Here is a 17008-nt window from a genome sequence, read left to right on the forward strand (position 1 = left end):
CTCATTGACCACTTGATGTAGATTATCAGGAATCCCTTGTGTCTGATTGTCCATCATTCATTGAGTTTCATTATGCGGTGATTTCATTGTTAAAATTGATAACAGCTGTCAATACGTGCAAGTTTATATAACTATTTCATTACAAAACATTGCGAATGTCAAAAGTCTTGTTATTCTACTCCGAAGAAGAAATAATAAAATTTCCCCAAAGTAATCAATCTATTAATACTTTTTCTTAGCAATCCCAGAAATTGATGACATCCAGCAGAGTTCGTCACAGTGACATTATTTTGCTTTCTTTCTCGTCATCACGTGAAATACTGATTTTTCTGTACTTTTTTCTCATTCTTTTTTTGACTTGGAATAGCTCCGAGACTCGATGGTCCGAAGAGAGACCGGTGTCTATGAGATGGTCATTAAGCAAATGTTTGATGACTTGGTAAGCTATGTGGTTCATTCAGCCACACCAGTCGAAATGTCCGTAGAAGAATGAAGAATATCATAAAATGATAAAATGCAGAGTAGTATTCTGTTGATTACATTCGCAGGAACAATCTTGGCTTATTATCCACCTGTCTGAGCATGGCAGTATACACATCATGCATGGGCAATTTCGCCATTGCTTCATTTCATTAATCTGAATAGTGATTCGTAGGCAGAATATTCGTACGGATTCGTACATAATATTATTCTGTTGATTGCATTTGCAGGAAATATCATTGCTAATGTAGAAGATAAACCTGCCCGGTAGTGTACACATGCACCGGAAATTGAATCTGAATAGTGAATTGTACGATTTTGATACTTTTCAGAAAGTATTCGTAGCTCGATTGATCTCATCGTCATATACTGCTAAGAGCTGTATTTTAAGATAACGAATCTTCAATCATATCGAGGAAACATGTCAAAATACGACAACAAACAAACAAATAAACAGAAGAAGAAACATAATGGCATCTCAAAGTGTGAAAACTCATCTGCATAGATTAGTTTTCCTACGAGTTGATGTTATAGACGAGTCCATACCGCATCTTGTCTGACCCCTACCTTTGAAAGGTAGCTTATCAAGATTACGTATAGCTGTGTACCGTATACGGAAAGTTTGCACGTATAATAGTACTATGAAATATTGTGCTTGTATGACATTATTTATCTATCATTCATAACTCGTGTATAATTTTCTACCTTGCATGAACACAGAAACGGGTGAGCAGCCGAAGGAACAAATACTACTACACACTTTTGGCACACACGCCTTACAGGTAAAACTCTTTTAGAAACCATCCTAGCATTAATTTGGTATTTCATCTCAATCACATGCACTCAGTTCCCACATAAAACAGCCATATAACTACCCAAGTTTCTCTGATCTGTTTAATCTTGGAGGGCGGAACAAGAATATTGTTTTTCTATAACCTATGTACGTTAAAAATTGTGGCTTTATGACTTTATGTCTACAGTGCATGCAGATGTGATATAAATTCAAAAGAAATGTAGAAGCGTAATACATGAAAATACATTTGTCGTGGAATATGCGTCACAAAATGAAGAAATATTTGCCTTGTTTGTATATCAGTCGTTAGAAAATGATTCGCAGACTAGCATAAGTTTTCTTAATTTGTTCTTGGCTTCTGGACGTTTTCCCAATATCAATTTTTAATCATTTTTCCTCCATAGTCTTGGCATCTCCTTGCCCGAGGCCTACGACAACCAGAGGCTTCAAACACCCGAACTTTTCGTGAACTCGAGCGAGGATGGACAATTTGAATATCGGGCAGAGATATGCGATATACAGCAAGGTTAGTACGATGTGCCTCAAGTTGATGTGTCATTGCGTTCAGCCTATAGCTCGGTAAAGTTCTCGTGATTATATGCGCGATCGAAGTGTTTCTTCCCAAAGAAAAAGATAAGGGCAAAATATTTGCCGATGTATGGTAGGCTACCTTCTGAATCTTACATAGAGAAACCATACAATGCTTGCATCATTCTAAGTGTGCATTTTTATTCAACAAGCATGACAAGTGTGTATCTTGGCACATTCCTCTAACAGAAACAATAATTTGAGAAGTAATGGAAATTTCTTCATAATCAGTCTGTATAACTTGAAATCGTCATATATAGAGAGATGATAGCGATATTTTTATTCAACTTTTTTTTTTTGCACCCGACCCTGGCCGTTTGGCTGTTCTGTTTAGAATCAAGTACAGATACCATTGTGGATCCATGTCTTTTTCCGTCCTATTGAATCAATTTGATGTTATTTTGCAGCTGCTAAACTCTTATTCGGAGATGGGACTTTGGGACAAACCATCATCGCAAACTGGTAAGTGTAAGGAGTTCATGATAGCTACAATAATTTTATTTCATAACTGAAGTCTTTCAGCCATCCTTTCATCCTAGATCACAAGATATCCGTTCAGCATGTTCAGTTATTGAGCTGTTTTAGGCGTCATTAACATTCCTGTTACTTTGCCGGCATGGATTTATATGTACATTGTAATCATTATTCTGCACGCTATTCAGTTGGTCTATTGGTATGATTTTTGCTGCAAAATGATTTCCTGTGATGCCATGATGAAATAAACTGCAAATTTCGTGCGATAAGTGGCAGTTCAACTGAAAATATTTTCTTTAAGGAGGTGGGCATTACATTATCCAGAAGGATCCACCTGTTAAGGAAATGTGTGAATATATACACTCCGAAAAAAAGGTTTGGAAATCTGAGTGTGATCGATTATATCTCCTTATTTTTTTATTTATTTATTTTTTTTTTTGGGGGGGGGTTTCCATAATCTTTTATTGATTCCACACTCAAAACTATTTCATAACAAATCAAATCCCATAATGTATTACAAAATCCACGATTCACCATAACACAATTATAGTGAAATCAAGCCAAGCTGTACTTTCAGCAGAAACAGTACATTCGTAAAGAATATACAATGCACCGGAAAAAAACAATCATAGTAATAATCCATGCATTCATGGTGCCATTAGAAATGTTATTTGATTTTCTTTAAAATGACACCCTGCTAGTAATGATTATTCCATTGGAGAAAGGACAGTATTTAAAAATACGGGATTAAGGTTTGCATTGAAAAGTTCCAAAGTGAACGCAAGTGGTCATGAAAAGGCAATAAAGAACATGTTCTTGTGTATGGAGTTACGTCTTTAGTTCTCAGCTCGCAAGCCACGAATGCCAGAATGCGTAAAAAAGGCAAATCGAAGCTGGGATGAATCAAAAAGGTGTGGCTGGGACTCTCAGCCTAGGAGTAAGCCCTGGGACCATCACCATTTATGGTGGAAGTAAGAATTCCACGCAATGGGACACATCAAGGACCGACTCAGGAGAGGACGTCTGAAGATAAAAACTGAACCGTAAGACCGTTACCATGGTTACATCAGGGTGCTTACTCTGCATGTAAGCCATACAGAACAATTTAAGTTGGGAATTATTTTACAACAACAACAACAACAACAAAAAATGTTATCACCTTTCTGCGGACACCAAGCATGCGTCGATTGTTACTGAGATAAGAAAGAAATAATCGATCAAACTCAGATTTCCAAACTTTTGTTTGTTTGTTTTCTTGCGGAGTTTAGTTAGTTTTCTTTTCATGCATGACATTTTGAACACGTATGAGTGTCTTTTAATCATGAAACACTATCATGTTTCCTCACAGGCTCTACTGTAAGATCAACTACAGCTCGTCAGAACGATACGAAGGAGAGGAACACGTGGTGAGGTTCCTTCAGGACGCCGCAATGCATGACGGGAAGTTAAACGACTTCTGTAAGTTGTTATACATCATTGTACAAATGATACACAGGACAAAGTGGATCGGTGAGAATTGGACGCGCGAGTTTAACTGTGGAACTGTTTAAACCCACGAGCGCAGCGAGTGTTTTTTGAGACAGTTTCCAAAGTAAAACGAGAGCATCTATAATCCTCATTGATCCACAGAACAAACCTGTTCATTATTCGTTTTACAAAATGGACCCGTAAATACATGAAATTAAACTTTTTGCCCCATCATGCGTCCGGTCCACCTACAACACTGTACAAGATTTGAGCCGTGCATTCGGATTTTACCGGACGCTTGGCTCAGTGTGGATCAGTAAAAATCAAGCATGCATGATGATTGACCAATCAGATTGCGGAGATTCTAAAGTCCATCTTGTAATAGACCATTATTTATGCACAGAATTGGCATTGCATTATAGGTAGAAGAAACCGAGATTGTAACAAAAATGTAGTAGGTCCATTTTGTATCTTTGATAGGACAGGAAAAGAAAAGCTAAACTTCAAGTGAGCAGTTTGAAAATAAGTTTTTGTAACCACTATCTTGTTTCAGGTGATGCCGTCATGGTAAATCATCTGATCTTTGATGCAAACGTCACACGATTCATGCCGGAGTATTGGAAATTGGTGTTCCGGGCTCCCGATACGAGGTAAGTGGGTTTGTACGTTAGCCGCGACATGCTCGATCTCGAATTTGTTTTTGTATCTGACTCGATACATTTTCGTAGGTCTTTCGGTACCTCTTTTTTTAAATCGATAATATTTTGATTAGACATGATTTGATTTATTCATTTTTTATTTATTTATTTATTTATTATTTTTTTTTATTTCATTTCATTTTTTTTTTTTTTGGGGGGGGTCATGCAGGTAGATGCATGCAGGTACCTTTATAATTGACTGTTCGGCGCTCACCTTTAATAATGTGGGGTTTTTTTTCACACGGTAGCATGGACGGTGATTTGGCTCAGTCCTCTCATTCGGCTCAGGGGTCTGCCTTCAGATCCAAAGGACCCGGGTTATATTCCCAAGTCTATATGAATAGTATTGTGTGTAATCGTACCACCCCCGCTGGTAATGCCCCAGTCACAGTCGTCGTTTATTATTAGCACAATTAGGAGATGTTCTGTTTTATCTGTTTTTGCTTAATTTTTGTTTCTTTTTCAGCATGATGTAGTCTCGGTGATGTTTCTTGCTCATCGCCACATTATCATTCACTGTATAAAGCAACAAAACAACAAAGCAAGTAAAAACAAAACAAAACAAAACCAAACCAAAAAAGCAACTCTTCTGCTGATATTATGACTTTAACGCTACCAGGAGCTGTGGAAATTAATTACAACACTGTGAGATTTTTCTGTGCCAATTAGCACTCACAGCACACAATAGTTTATTCCTCTCCTGTTGTCTCCATATGATAAAAACTAGTGTACCGTCAGTCCTGTAAGTAGTGTTTAATGACAGTTCGTATGTTTATCTTTTTGTATCTGGCCGTTTTCAATAAGCCCAAGAGTTTTAGATATCTCTACCATTAAATATCATACTGTTCTTTCCCCGGTTGTCATTTAAGATGTAGTTGCGAAAAGAAATACGAATTACTTCAGTTGAATCAGAGAGGTGAAACGACTCAACTGTCTGGATCAATTTCATGCAGTGTCTTCATTTTAATTTGAATTGAATAACGACTTACATACACTGTAAAAACATCGGTGTTAGATTTAACATCACGGGTGTTAAATCTAACACCGATCAAACTTCAATAAAGGACCACACCCACAGGTGTTAAAAATGCACTGTGATGGTGTTGAAAAGTGTTCACCTGACACTTCGTGGTGTTAATTTGACACTGTACCTGGTGTTATTTTGACACTGTACAGGTGTTAATTCAAAAATGACACCACATGGTGTTGATTTGATATTTGTTGGTGTTAATATCAATGGTTTAACACCCGTCCAGCTTCAATAAGAGACCACACCAGCTGGTGTTACTTTGTCGTAAATTTATTTTCACATTTTTTCAAAAATCTAGTATTTTAATGTAAAATTCTTGATCGTCTTGTTTAAATTAAAAATCAATAAGAAGTGCAGTTACTAAGAAACTCTTCAAGAAACAGTTTAAAATTTGGAAATGACACCCGGAGGTGTTAATTTAACACCATAAATGAGCACCGAAAATTTAACACCAGCTCGGTGTTCACTATTTAACACCGGACTTTTTGCAGTGTAGGGATGAAAATGTATTCTTTTGTTCACTTCCAGTGGTTTGGGGTTGAACAACTTGGCCCATAGCATACAAGAGATCGTGGCGGAGATCGAGGAGTACTGCTCTCCGGGGGTCACCACCGTATCCAACTTCAATACCTCGGACACCGAGGCCACCACCGCCGATACGCATTCGACGACCGAGTCCGTGACGGCACGGTACACGACCGCGACCCCCGTGACCGAGTCGGTCCCATTCGTCAACTTCCCGCATCTCGATCCGTCGAGGTCAGTTAACAAAGCGAGAAAGAGGAAAAAAGAAAAAAAAAGAAAGAAGAAGAAGAAGGGGAGCTGGTAGGGAAGGGGACTTTCTGTGAACCGATGAGCTATTGATGTAGTTGTGGACCTTGCTTTACCAAAGAAAAAAATAATCACGTTGAATCGTGCATATTTTTTTTCTTGATCAAGATTATGTTGACATTCTATGTGATGGACTCCATCAGTGCGATAGTATGAGATTAAGCTTTAAGTTCTGTTAATCAGTTATTGTAATGACTTCCTTCCATAGATTTCTATGTACCAATATTCTTACCCCAGGATTCTTACTCAGTGAAGAAACTATATGTTCAAAAGCTTTATTTGTCTTTCCAACCGACGATTTCTTTCATGGAATCAGCATTTTTGCTTTCACTTATCCGCATAGATGACTGTTATGTTGGTGCTAAAATATTGCTTACATTACTAAGTAAGATCTAGGGACTTTAAATTCGTGATGACTTAGACCGTTACTACCTTTGTATAAGTCTAATTTTCTTTCTTTTTTTCATGCACTTGTACAGTGATGGTGTGATACTTTCATTTCTCGGAACGTACGGTGGACTGACACGAATCTATCACAACCCACACATAAGCACTTATTTGAGGTAAGTCCCTCGTTAAACATACAAGGGCGATAGCGGGAATTGGAATTTATTGACACTTTGAGCAGAAAAAGGCTACGTCACCAACTCATCATTTTGTAAATACATGCCACTCTGTCGTGACACATACGAATGCGTTTTCACTGGAATGAACGAGTAAACCCTTTTATCATGAAAAAAAAAATAGGCAGTACAAAATGTAATAGAATGTGATTGGCCCATTATTTTGCTATTTCTTGCTTTGACTGCAAGCAGCACAAACGAACATGCAATGTCAAACATGAAATGTGTACAATTATGGTATTTAGATTATGTGTGAACGTGTTCAATATCATTTTGAAAGACTTTTCTGTACATTTGCAAACGATGAATTTTTGGTTTCGAACGTGGTTGATTTGCAAACCACGCAAACTAACAAAAACTGGAATGATAAACGATTTGGTGAAAGCTATAACAACTTCAAGTTTGCGCGCTTTAATTTAGTGTTTGTTTTCTGTTTGACTTAACAGTGATTTCTCAGACCGGGATAAACAAAACACCATTGAGGAGGGCTACTTTACAAGAGCTGTCGAAGAAATCGACGATGGGTTCGTCTTTTCCGTCCCGTTTGAATCGGGTAGGTATCGTAACGAATTTGATTTGATTTGATTTGATTTGATTTATTGTTCCACATCTCAAACACAAATACAATGATACAATCGATAAAACATAAGAAAAGACATAACTAAAAGAGACGACAATTTTACAAACATGAAATGTGACGGACCTACTAAAAAGCAAAGCTTGTATCGTACAGGTCCCTCGATGAAAATGTTAAAGTCTTATTAAACAAACAACATATTAACGAAAAAGGTTGAAAAGAAGGAGCGGGACATAGAGGAAACGATAGTAATAAGATAGAAAGAATTAAAGCAAGAAAAATAAACAAGCAACGAGAATACATTACAACATACCGAGATAATCATCCGTGATATATCTAATAAATGCATTCTTATGTTTATCTGTATCATTTATCTTATGTAAAGTCGAGTGTATATGTTTATGATATAATTCCTGATTTATTCGGTGTTATTTTTTTGTTGGAAAAAGAAGAATGAAAATAAATGAAGTGAAATGAAATTGAAATGGAAACACGCTTACGAGATTTCTCGTCACCCGAGCAAGATACGTAACAAAGTGCAAGATACACATGATAGGCCTGTATGACAATTCAGGAATAGCCTTGACATGAATGAATTTGTAAGAAGAACGAAAAGCAAACCCGGAATTGCCTAACAAACAGCGAGTCTGTCTTGTTACGGCCTGTCACGTCTACCCATCCCGTCCCCCCGCCCCCCGCGTTGTCTCAGGTCCGTCTCGTTTCGTCCACATCGCCGTGTAATGTAATTTGCCGTGGCCGCCGGGAACATGCTGCAAACGTAGTATATTCAGCTAAACACCGAGACGCATATCTTATGAAAACCTCACGTGTGGTGTAGTAGTTTGTGAAATAATCACATCTCTCTCCTCTCCTTCTTTCTCTGAATTAGAACTGGCAGGTATAGAAACTGTGGTAACGGCAAGCACAGCCATACGAGTCGAAAAAGACAGTAAAGAATTTGCCGCTGCAGGTGAGTTAAGTCGTACTCCACTTGAGTTATGCCGATTCATGCCGAATTATTTTAGCGAGCATAGCAATAGCTACTGCCTGAATATTGATGTATGTTTCGTAATTTGTATGAGCCTCTTTTACAATTCGAAAACAATATCTTTTTTTTTTTGGATGGTGAAAACTGCACAAGGAAACAAACAGTCGGTCGACGCGACGACAAGATAGTGATTTGAAATGCATGTCGATTGCGCTATGATTTTATGTTTTAAGCCAGATTTTTGGAAGATTTGAATCGATTCGATATTTCGTCCTTTCAACGATATTTTTTTTTCTTTGTCACTGAATTGCAGTATTACATCATAATCAATCTTTACATAGAAATGGATACATCAACGTATCACTGAGGAAAGTCGTTTGTGGGTCTAAATATTTCACTGTGTTTTAAGTAAGTTTCGTGTCGCTCATTATCGTGCGACTCAATTTCGTTTTGTCTGCAGCTGCTGGATATCAGATGCTTGGAAGTGCGCTACGCTCGTTATTTTTCAATATTACTTCATCTGTGAGTATGACTCGAACTCTCCCCAAGACCGTCGGTCTCTGTCTGTAATAATGATAATAATAATGATAATAATAACAACAACAACAACAATAATAATAATAATAATAATAATAATAATAATAATAATAATAATAATAATAATAATAATAATGATGATAATAATAATGATAATAAAGGACATTTATATTGCGCACCTACTATTATACTCTACTGCGCATTACAAAATGACATGCATACAAGAAATTCAAACAGAAAATACATTACTTCAAGAGATGACTTTTTAACCTGACCTTAAACTCATTAATTGTAACTGCTTGCCTTACAAACAAAGGGAGGTTATTCCTTAATTTTGGTGCAGCGTACAAAAATGCCCTGTCCAAGAGTAACTTTTGATTTCCCCATTGATATTTCAATAATGTTTGGTCCTGTGAACTTCGAAGGTGATAAAATGTTTGAAATGACGTTTTTAACTCTACAAGTTCCTGTATGCACACTGGTGCTGTACCATGAATAGCTCTATATACAATTAGCAGAGTTTTAGGTATGATTCTCTGCTTTACAGGCAACCAATGTAATGCACGTAGTAATGGACTACAACGAGAAAAACGAGGAGAATTACAAACTAATCTAGCACATGAATTTTGCACCCTTCGTAGTTTACCGAATTGATTGTCAGGTAAGCCATAGAATAAACTGTTACCGTAATCCAATCTGCTCGTGACAAACGCATGGATGATTTTTTTCAGTACTTTCCCGTGTCAAATGCTTCCGAATATGTGCAATATTAAACAAATGATAAAATGAATTTTTGCATACTTCAGAGATATGTCTGTCAAAGGCTAGGCGTGAATCAAACCACACTCCCAGGTTCCGTGCAGTACATCAACAGGATAAATATCAACATCAATCACTTTCAGGTTTTCAGTGCGTAATTTTGAACTTGCTCTTGAGTGCCACATATTACAAATTCAGTTTTCTTATCATTAAGTAAAAGATTATTGGATAATAACCATTTGTGAAGATGCACAATATATATACATCGCTCTATAATGGACACATAATAATTCTCATCTGCTGCAGTAGGTGAAAAAGGTAATAATGATAATAATAATGATAATAATAATGATGATGATAATAATAATAATAATGATAATAATAATTATTATTATCATTATTATAATGATGATAATAATAATGATAATGATAAATAACAATTATATTTTTATATTGTCGAAGAACTTAAGAACGCGGAGTTTTTCGATGCATCAAATTGAATAAAGAGGTGGAGGCAATTAAGTACGTTTTTTTTTTATGCCTCCGCCACGAAGTGGTGCCGGAGGCATTATGTTTTCGGGTTGTCCGTCCGTCCGTACGTCCGTCCGTCCGCTTTCGTTTACGCGATAACTTGAGTAATATTTACTGGAATTTTACCAAACTTGGTCCAAGGATGAAGTATGATGGGGCAATTATTTGATTAGATTTTGGTTGAATTCGGTTAAAGGTCAAAGGTCAAGGTCAAATCATGAAATTGTATCCGTTTACGCGATAACTCAAGACTGGATGGAGCAAATTTCACCAAACTTTGTTGGAGGATGATGTATGATGGGACAATTACTTGATAAGTTTTTCAGTGAAATCGGACAGAGTTCAAAGGTCAAAGATCAAGGTCAAATCCTAAAATTTATCTGTTTACGTGATTACTCAAAACTGGATGAAGCAGCTTTCACCAAACTTGGTCCAAGGATGATGTATGATGGGACAATTAGTTGAGTAGATTTTAGTGACATTGGCAAGAGGTCAAAGGTCAAAAGGTCAAGGTCAAATGCTACAAATGTTGCAATTTCCTCCATCTATGCAATGCCCGAAGGTATTTTCTTGAAGCTTGGTGTGGACATGTACTACTGCGTAAAGATTTTCCAGAGAGAGTTTCATGTCATAAGGTCAAAGGTCAAAAGGTCAAAGGTTAGGTGAAAATGTTGCAATATCACTTTTCTCGCAAATGGTTCAATGTATCTTCGTGGAACTTGGTACATACGCATATACTGTCTGGCAGGGATTATCTAGGGAATTTAGGGGTCATGGGTCAATAGTCAGGGGTCAGAGGTCAAGATCAACTCCTCAACATTTTACTTTTTCCCTCATAGTATATGCAATGCTTGCATTATTAGTTTCAAAACTTAATACATGCATTACCTAATGGAGATTCTCCGGGAAATTTCGAGCCAGAAGGTCAAAGGTAAAGGTTAAGGGTCAAAGGCCAGGTTTCAATATCCCCCCCCCCCCAAAAAAAAAAAAAGAAATCTATTTTGTACCGTCATCACACTCTTTCTCCATACCTTGGAAATTACTCAATGCATAAACTTCCCCAAAATTCCCCAAATATGTGTACCTGCACTCTTATAAACTTATAGCAAACCCAGTTCGAGACATTTCTGACAAACCTGTCATTTCAATATTTTGCCAGTTTTGTGAAACTGTCATGGATCACACATTGTGAAGACATTGTACTATACGCCTATTGGGAGAATCATGCATTATGGCGGAGGCATCAGTCGCCATAGCGACATTTCTAGTTTCTTTTTGAATTGAAAGAGCAGCGGTTTTTTAAATTGAATTGCAATGTCGGTACACGGAAAGCATTATCTCTTCATGATGATTATATACACTTGTATTTTCATGAAGTTTTATCGATGACTTATTATGGAACTCTCCCTTAATCCCTTCCCCACCCCCACTATCTCTTTTTCTCTATCTCTACCATCTCTCTCCACCTAGGTACCTGACTGTGACCCCGAATGCACTCCCTCATGCTTTAATGACGTAAGTAGACTCATCTGTAATCGTAAATGCGGTTTGTAAAGTGTGGAATCGTAAAACTTCACTCTTTCTTATGCACACACACATACACACAAACAAACACACACAGCTACACATACAAAGGTATACTAAGTACACGAATATAATATATATATATATATATATATATATATATATATATATATATATTATGATTTTGTGTCTGTATGTATGTGTGCATGTTATATACATAGAAAGAGAGGGGGAGAAGCAGATACATAGATAGACGAACAGACAGCTTTATTTGTTTATTCACCTGTTTAATTATCTCATATTCATTGTCATTTTGTGCATGTTTCCTTCTATTGTTGTTGTTGTTTGTTTGTTCGTTTGTTTGTTTGTTTGTTTGTTTTTTGGCAGACCTAGCCACTACATACTAAACCTATAATCTGACTTTCTTCCCAATCCTTGTTATCACTGCAGAGCGTGGAGTGTTTTCTTGTCGACAACCATGGTTACATCGTTGTGTCAACGGATATGACTCGGGTAAACCATTTTGATACTGTTCTTTGTAATGTCTTCAATGTTACTATAGTAACGCAGCATTGGTGATGATAATGATGAGGATGATGAAGAAGATGATTATGATGATGACCATGAGCACGACGATGATGTCATTGATGGTGATGATGACCATGATGATAATAATCATCATGATCACGATAACAATGATGATGACGTAGTTGATGATGGTAGTGGTGATAGTGAAGATGATGCTATTTAAGACGACGATGATAAGGATGATGATGGTGAGAATGATGGTAAGGAGATCATACTGTCCTTCATGGTTCTCGAAAACTGTATCCACAGGTAGAGCTGGCGTATAGTACAATTGCTTTATTGATCCCAGTGCGTCCAATGAGTATACATCGCGCAGACCGCATATTCCATGCACAGACAAACGTCTGTACTCGGCAAAAGGCACCTGTTGTCATAGTAATCGATTTATGAATGTCTCAAGGGGGGGGGGGGGGGGGGGAGGGGACTTACGTCACCAAAATGTAGCGAAGCAAACGACGAAGAGAGTCTTAACTGTCACTTGACGATAGATAACTTCACATCATTTTCACGTCAAGAATGCAACCCCTCTTACGTGGAAAGCGCTAGAAAACAGTTGTTTGCATTTTGAAGTTGGTTTTTTTTTTTTTCATCCACACACTACCTTGTTTCAACATACTTCTATTCTTTGCTCACTTTGAAATCTTTAGATATCCCCTCTAATGGCAAGTATACAATATCATTCCATAAGTGATGGTAATGGTAGAATTAAGGGGTCCCTGAACTATGATTTGACCGAGGCTAACTTCCAGGATGTGTCCTCGTCCGCCGCAGCCGGGGACCTGTGAGATGGCAGCGCCATGTTGCTGCTGCGGTAGCTGAGCGGTCACATGGGTGTGTCCTCCTCTACGACACTATTCGGCGAAGGAAGGAGAGAGAGAGAGAGAGTGCGTGTGAGAGAGGGAGGATGGGTATAGATATGTAGTAAAAGTGTACCAATACACGTGGATGGCGTGTTGTATGCATTCTATCAGATTAAAAGACATGTGGGCAATGGATTGAAACTCATTATCTCCTAGAATCCATAATGACGATCGTGCCTTTCAAGACAAAATAAAATCATGTTGTATGTGACTGGATATAACATTGGTTTTGTTCTAAATCAATGGATTTTCCTCAATAGTTCTTTTTCTACTTCGCTCATTTTAGGCGGGTACTCATTTCGCAGCACACGAGGAAAATCTCCGGCTTTTCAACAAACTTGTTGATAGGGACATATTTGAAGTGTAAGTATTCTGTACTGTTTAAAGAGAAAAGCACCATAGAAGCTGTAATCGCATCCAGGCATTTAGCTTGCCACGGATTTCCACTCAGCAAATGCCGCTAGATTGGTGTCTATCGTCACACCGTAGGCCTGCAATTAATCGGATATAGATTGACCTCTGGCAAAACAGGTGTACATTATTATGCTCTGTATACCGGTATCAATGACAGTTAAAGATCTATTCTGAAGGGTTAATTGATCTTGCATAATTACACATCTATCATAGACAGGACAGCGGAGCCAGCTATTTCTCGTTGCTTTGGTTATTATTCTGACGTTTTTGTGGTCAGTGTGTTGTCACACACGTGCAGTCGAAATCCTAGTCTGGTTGCTACATCGTCTCTGCCAAATTTTTTTCCTCATCTGTATATTTTATATTTATTCGAATTCTTTAACATTTTTATGCTTTGTCTCTGCAATACATGTATTACATACTGTGTGACTATTATATTCTACCTATATGGTAGAACAACAAGTGCTGCCTTGCTCATAGAAGATTTGAATAAATAGATAAATGAATTAATGAATGAATATTATTTTCATACAGGGTTCATGTGACTGACTACCAAGGCATGTGTAGGCGAGAAATAATTGGCAGTGCCGCCCCCTCACTGCGCAATGTAAGTATCATTCATTTTTGAATTTATGTTCTTCCTTTTTCTTATTATTATCGTTTAGCATGTTCCCTAATAATTTCATACTCATTTTTTTTTGGATACATTATCACCTTCATAAGGAATTTTGCACGCACAAAGCTATGCTTAGACAATGGCGACGTATTTAGGATGTTTAAATTGTACGCACATTTGAATTAGATATTTCCCACATTCACTATTGTGTCAAGCTAGCTCCCTGATGCATATCCCACCCCACAACTCATTCAATGTTCATAATTGAATATTTAATATTGATGCATAAAGTAACCACAATGACTACAAAATATATTTGAGCGGTGAGTTATTGGCAGTCGGTAGCGCGTGTGCCTCCAAATCCCAAGGACCCGAGTTCGATTCCCGAGTCTCGCTTAGCAATGTTGTGTGTAATCATTATTACCCCCCCCCCCCTCTAAAAGACAAAACACACTGTCCCTCGAATGGGACACAAAATGGAGGTCCCGTGGACGAGAATCACAACTTATGCACGCAAAGAACCCGCTTTATTCATTCATCGAAAAGACCAGGGTGCATATCCCTGTGAAGTGGTCCCGCCTTACATCCAACTGGACCTCACGGAAGGACCAGCTATTGCAGCTGAATATGGGCTATCCAGCCATCTTCTTCTCAGATGGAAAAGTTGAAGAAAAACAAACAAACAAACAAACAAACAAACAAACAAACAAACAAACAAACAAACAAACAAACAAACAAACAAAAGACTGTTTCAGCCTGTCCTTCATCAACACCGATCAAGGCCACGAACGTTTAGACCACGGCACCGCGTGGTGAGACTTGGGTCGCTTTAAAAGGTGAACGAGTGATCGACTATGGATGAAATGTATCGATAAAACATGATGACGCCAATACTGTCTATGGTATTCTTTTCTTGCAGAGTTTGGAAAACTTTCTCTCTATTCTTCATTGGTTCGCCAAACAAGTAATAGTGTGAGTATCCTTGCAAAGAACGGAGAGATTAGTAAGAATGCCAGTCTTGTTGCCTGTCAGTGGTGATTGTGTGTAGTTGGCGCATATTATATGACAAAGTTGGAAGTCGGTGACTTTTACCTGACACTATGATTATGGCATTTGCTTGATTTCCGCGATTGCAATGTGAACTAAATTTCAATCATCAACACTTTTTCGAAAATTGTCAACGACTGGCTTATGACTATGATTATGGAATGTTTTCTGCTTTTACTATAAGAGATATCACTATGCGTGTTGACCGTGTGGTTACCATGGAAACCAGTTGTGTTATTCAAGCCTTCATCGTTCTTTCTTTGGAGAGAAAATTTCATTCAAACATGTTGACTCCGTGATTACATGAAAATTGCGAAGCATCCGGTGAAATATTGGGCGATCTACATTGACCAATCTGTTCAAACCTTGAAGAGTATACGACTTTTCGCAATTTTGCGCGTTAATTTTGGTCAAATACAAGTAAATAAGTCGTAAAAAGAATGTAACGAATCCGTATCATTTGTGAAAATGACACATTCCATCGTTCTGTTGCTTAGACATGATACGTAAGGGAATGAGTTATTCTCCTTACCTTCAAGAGGAGATTCAATGCTGTTGTGGTGTCTTACAAAATGATTTTTCTTTATTGTTGTTCTCATTATATTTTGTTTATATCATTCACTGTTGCAACACCGCAGAGTGTAGAGGAGTTCATGTCATTATAGAGAGGGCATGGCAACATGTGGAATTCGGAAAAATGGAAAAAAAAATTAGTAGCATTTGAACGAATCGTCCGATTTTCTTGAACTTTGCGTCATTTTCTGTGTTCGTTGACTATGTTTTGGGAAATACCCTTTTGGAATAAGAAAAAAATGCAGATGAAGAACTGTTAATCAGGTGTATAAATTTTTATATTGTTCCTTTCAGCTTCCTCAGCCAAATAAGTATCTACGACTGGTTGTCAGCAGCAGGTAAGCATTAAAAGGATGGTGAAGTTTTGGTTGACATGGAGATTCATGCTTTAACTTTTTTTTCTGATAATTAGGAATCGTTTATATGAAAAAGGAGCTCACAGTTCTAACAGAAATGTACAGTTTATTTGATAAAAATCGGTTTTGGAATGGCCAAGATATCCAAAAACAAAGAGATTCTAATAAAAGATGGGACCCACCTTTCATTAGGACCACTTTGCTTTACTTTGTGTTTTGATATCTTATAGCCATTTCATAAACTATTTTTATCAAATGAACTTTTCATTCCTATAAGGATAATTTTTGTTAAACACACAAAAGTAGCATTCGTTGAGGTGTGGATAGAATCACGGCGTTCAATATTCCAACCAAAAGCAGTACGAAAGAAAATAAAGAGCAGTGGCTGTTTAAGACTAAACAACTTGTATTACCCTCGATTATCTTAACATGACCAAAGTTGCTTAATGATCAATAAATATAAAATATTCCTAAAGGAGCGAAAAGATCTGGTGATGACTTTAAACACCAAGCTTTAGAATAAAACAACACATAATTAAAGTTTCGGAGATAGCCGGTGCACGACTCACTCTGCAGAAGTTACCACTTGTGTTGCGCGCAATCTCACCCCGCACTTTTCATGGGTTTAGAGAGTTTGCATAATAAGACTTTTGC

The 17008-nt window shown here is 37.5% G+C and overlaps 1 protein-coding gene across 1 annotated transcript in view; it reads left to right on the forward strand.

Annotated features, from left to right (window-relative positions):
* LOC139732467 (voltage-dependent calcium channel subunit alpha-2/delta-3-like) overlaps positions 1 to 17008 on the forward strand; it is a 48083-nt gene that overhangs the window by 29062 nt on the left and 2013 nt on the right. Inside the window, exons 16-32 of the mRNA XM_071643329.1 lie at positions 368 to 439; positions 1201 to 1262; positions 1678 to 1799; positions 2269 to 2323; positions 3684 to 3793; positions 4356 to 4452; positions 6059 to 6289; positions 6841 to 6924; positions 7431 to 7537; positions 8451 to 8531; positions 9010 to 9071; positions 11847 to 11891; positions 12351 to 12413; positions 13635 to 13711; positions 14297 to 14369; positions 15298 to 15350; positions 16293 to 16336. Of these exons, the coding sequence (XP_071499430.1) occupies positions 368 to 439; positions 1201 to 1262; positions 1678 to 1799; positions 2269 to 2323; positions 3684 to 3793; positions 4356 to 4452; positions 6059 to 6289; positions 6841 to 6924; positions 7431 to 7537; positions 8451 to 8531; positions 9010 to 9071; positions 11847 to 11891; positions 12351 to 12413; positions 13635 to 13711; positions 14297 to 14369; positions 15298 to 15350; positions 16293 to 16336 (1438 nt within the window). The remainder of the gene's footprint in view (positions 1 to 367; positions 440 to 1200; positions 1263 to 1677; positions 1800 to 2268; positions 2324 to 3683; positions 3794 to 4355; positions 4453 to 6058; positions 6290 to 6840; positions 6925 to 7430; positions 7538 to 8450; positions 8532 to 9009; positions 9072 to 11846; positions 11892 to 12350; positions 12414 to 13634; positions 13712 to 14296; positions 14370 to 15297; positions 15351 to 16292; positions 16337 to 17008) is intronic.

Source organism: Diadema antillarum, unplaced genomic scaffold, assembly GCF_040938485.1.
Source record: "Diadema antillarum isolate AM-2024a unplaced genomic scaffold, OU_Dant_1.0 seq00000423_RagTag, whole genome shotgun sequence".
Lineage (NCBI taxonomy): Eukaryota > Metazoa > Echinodermata > Echinoidea > Diadematoida > Diadematidae > Diadema > Diadema antillarum.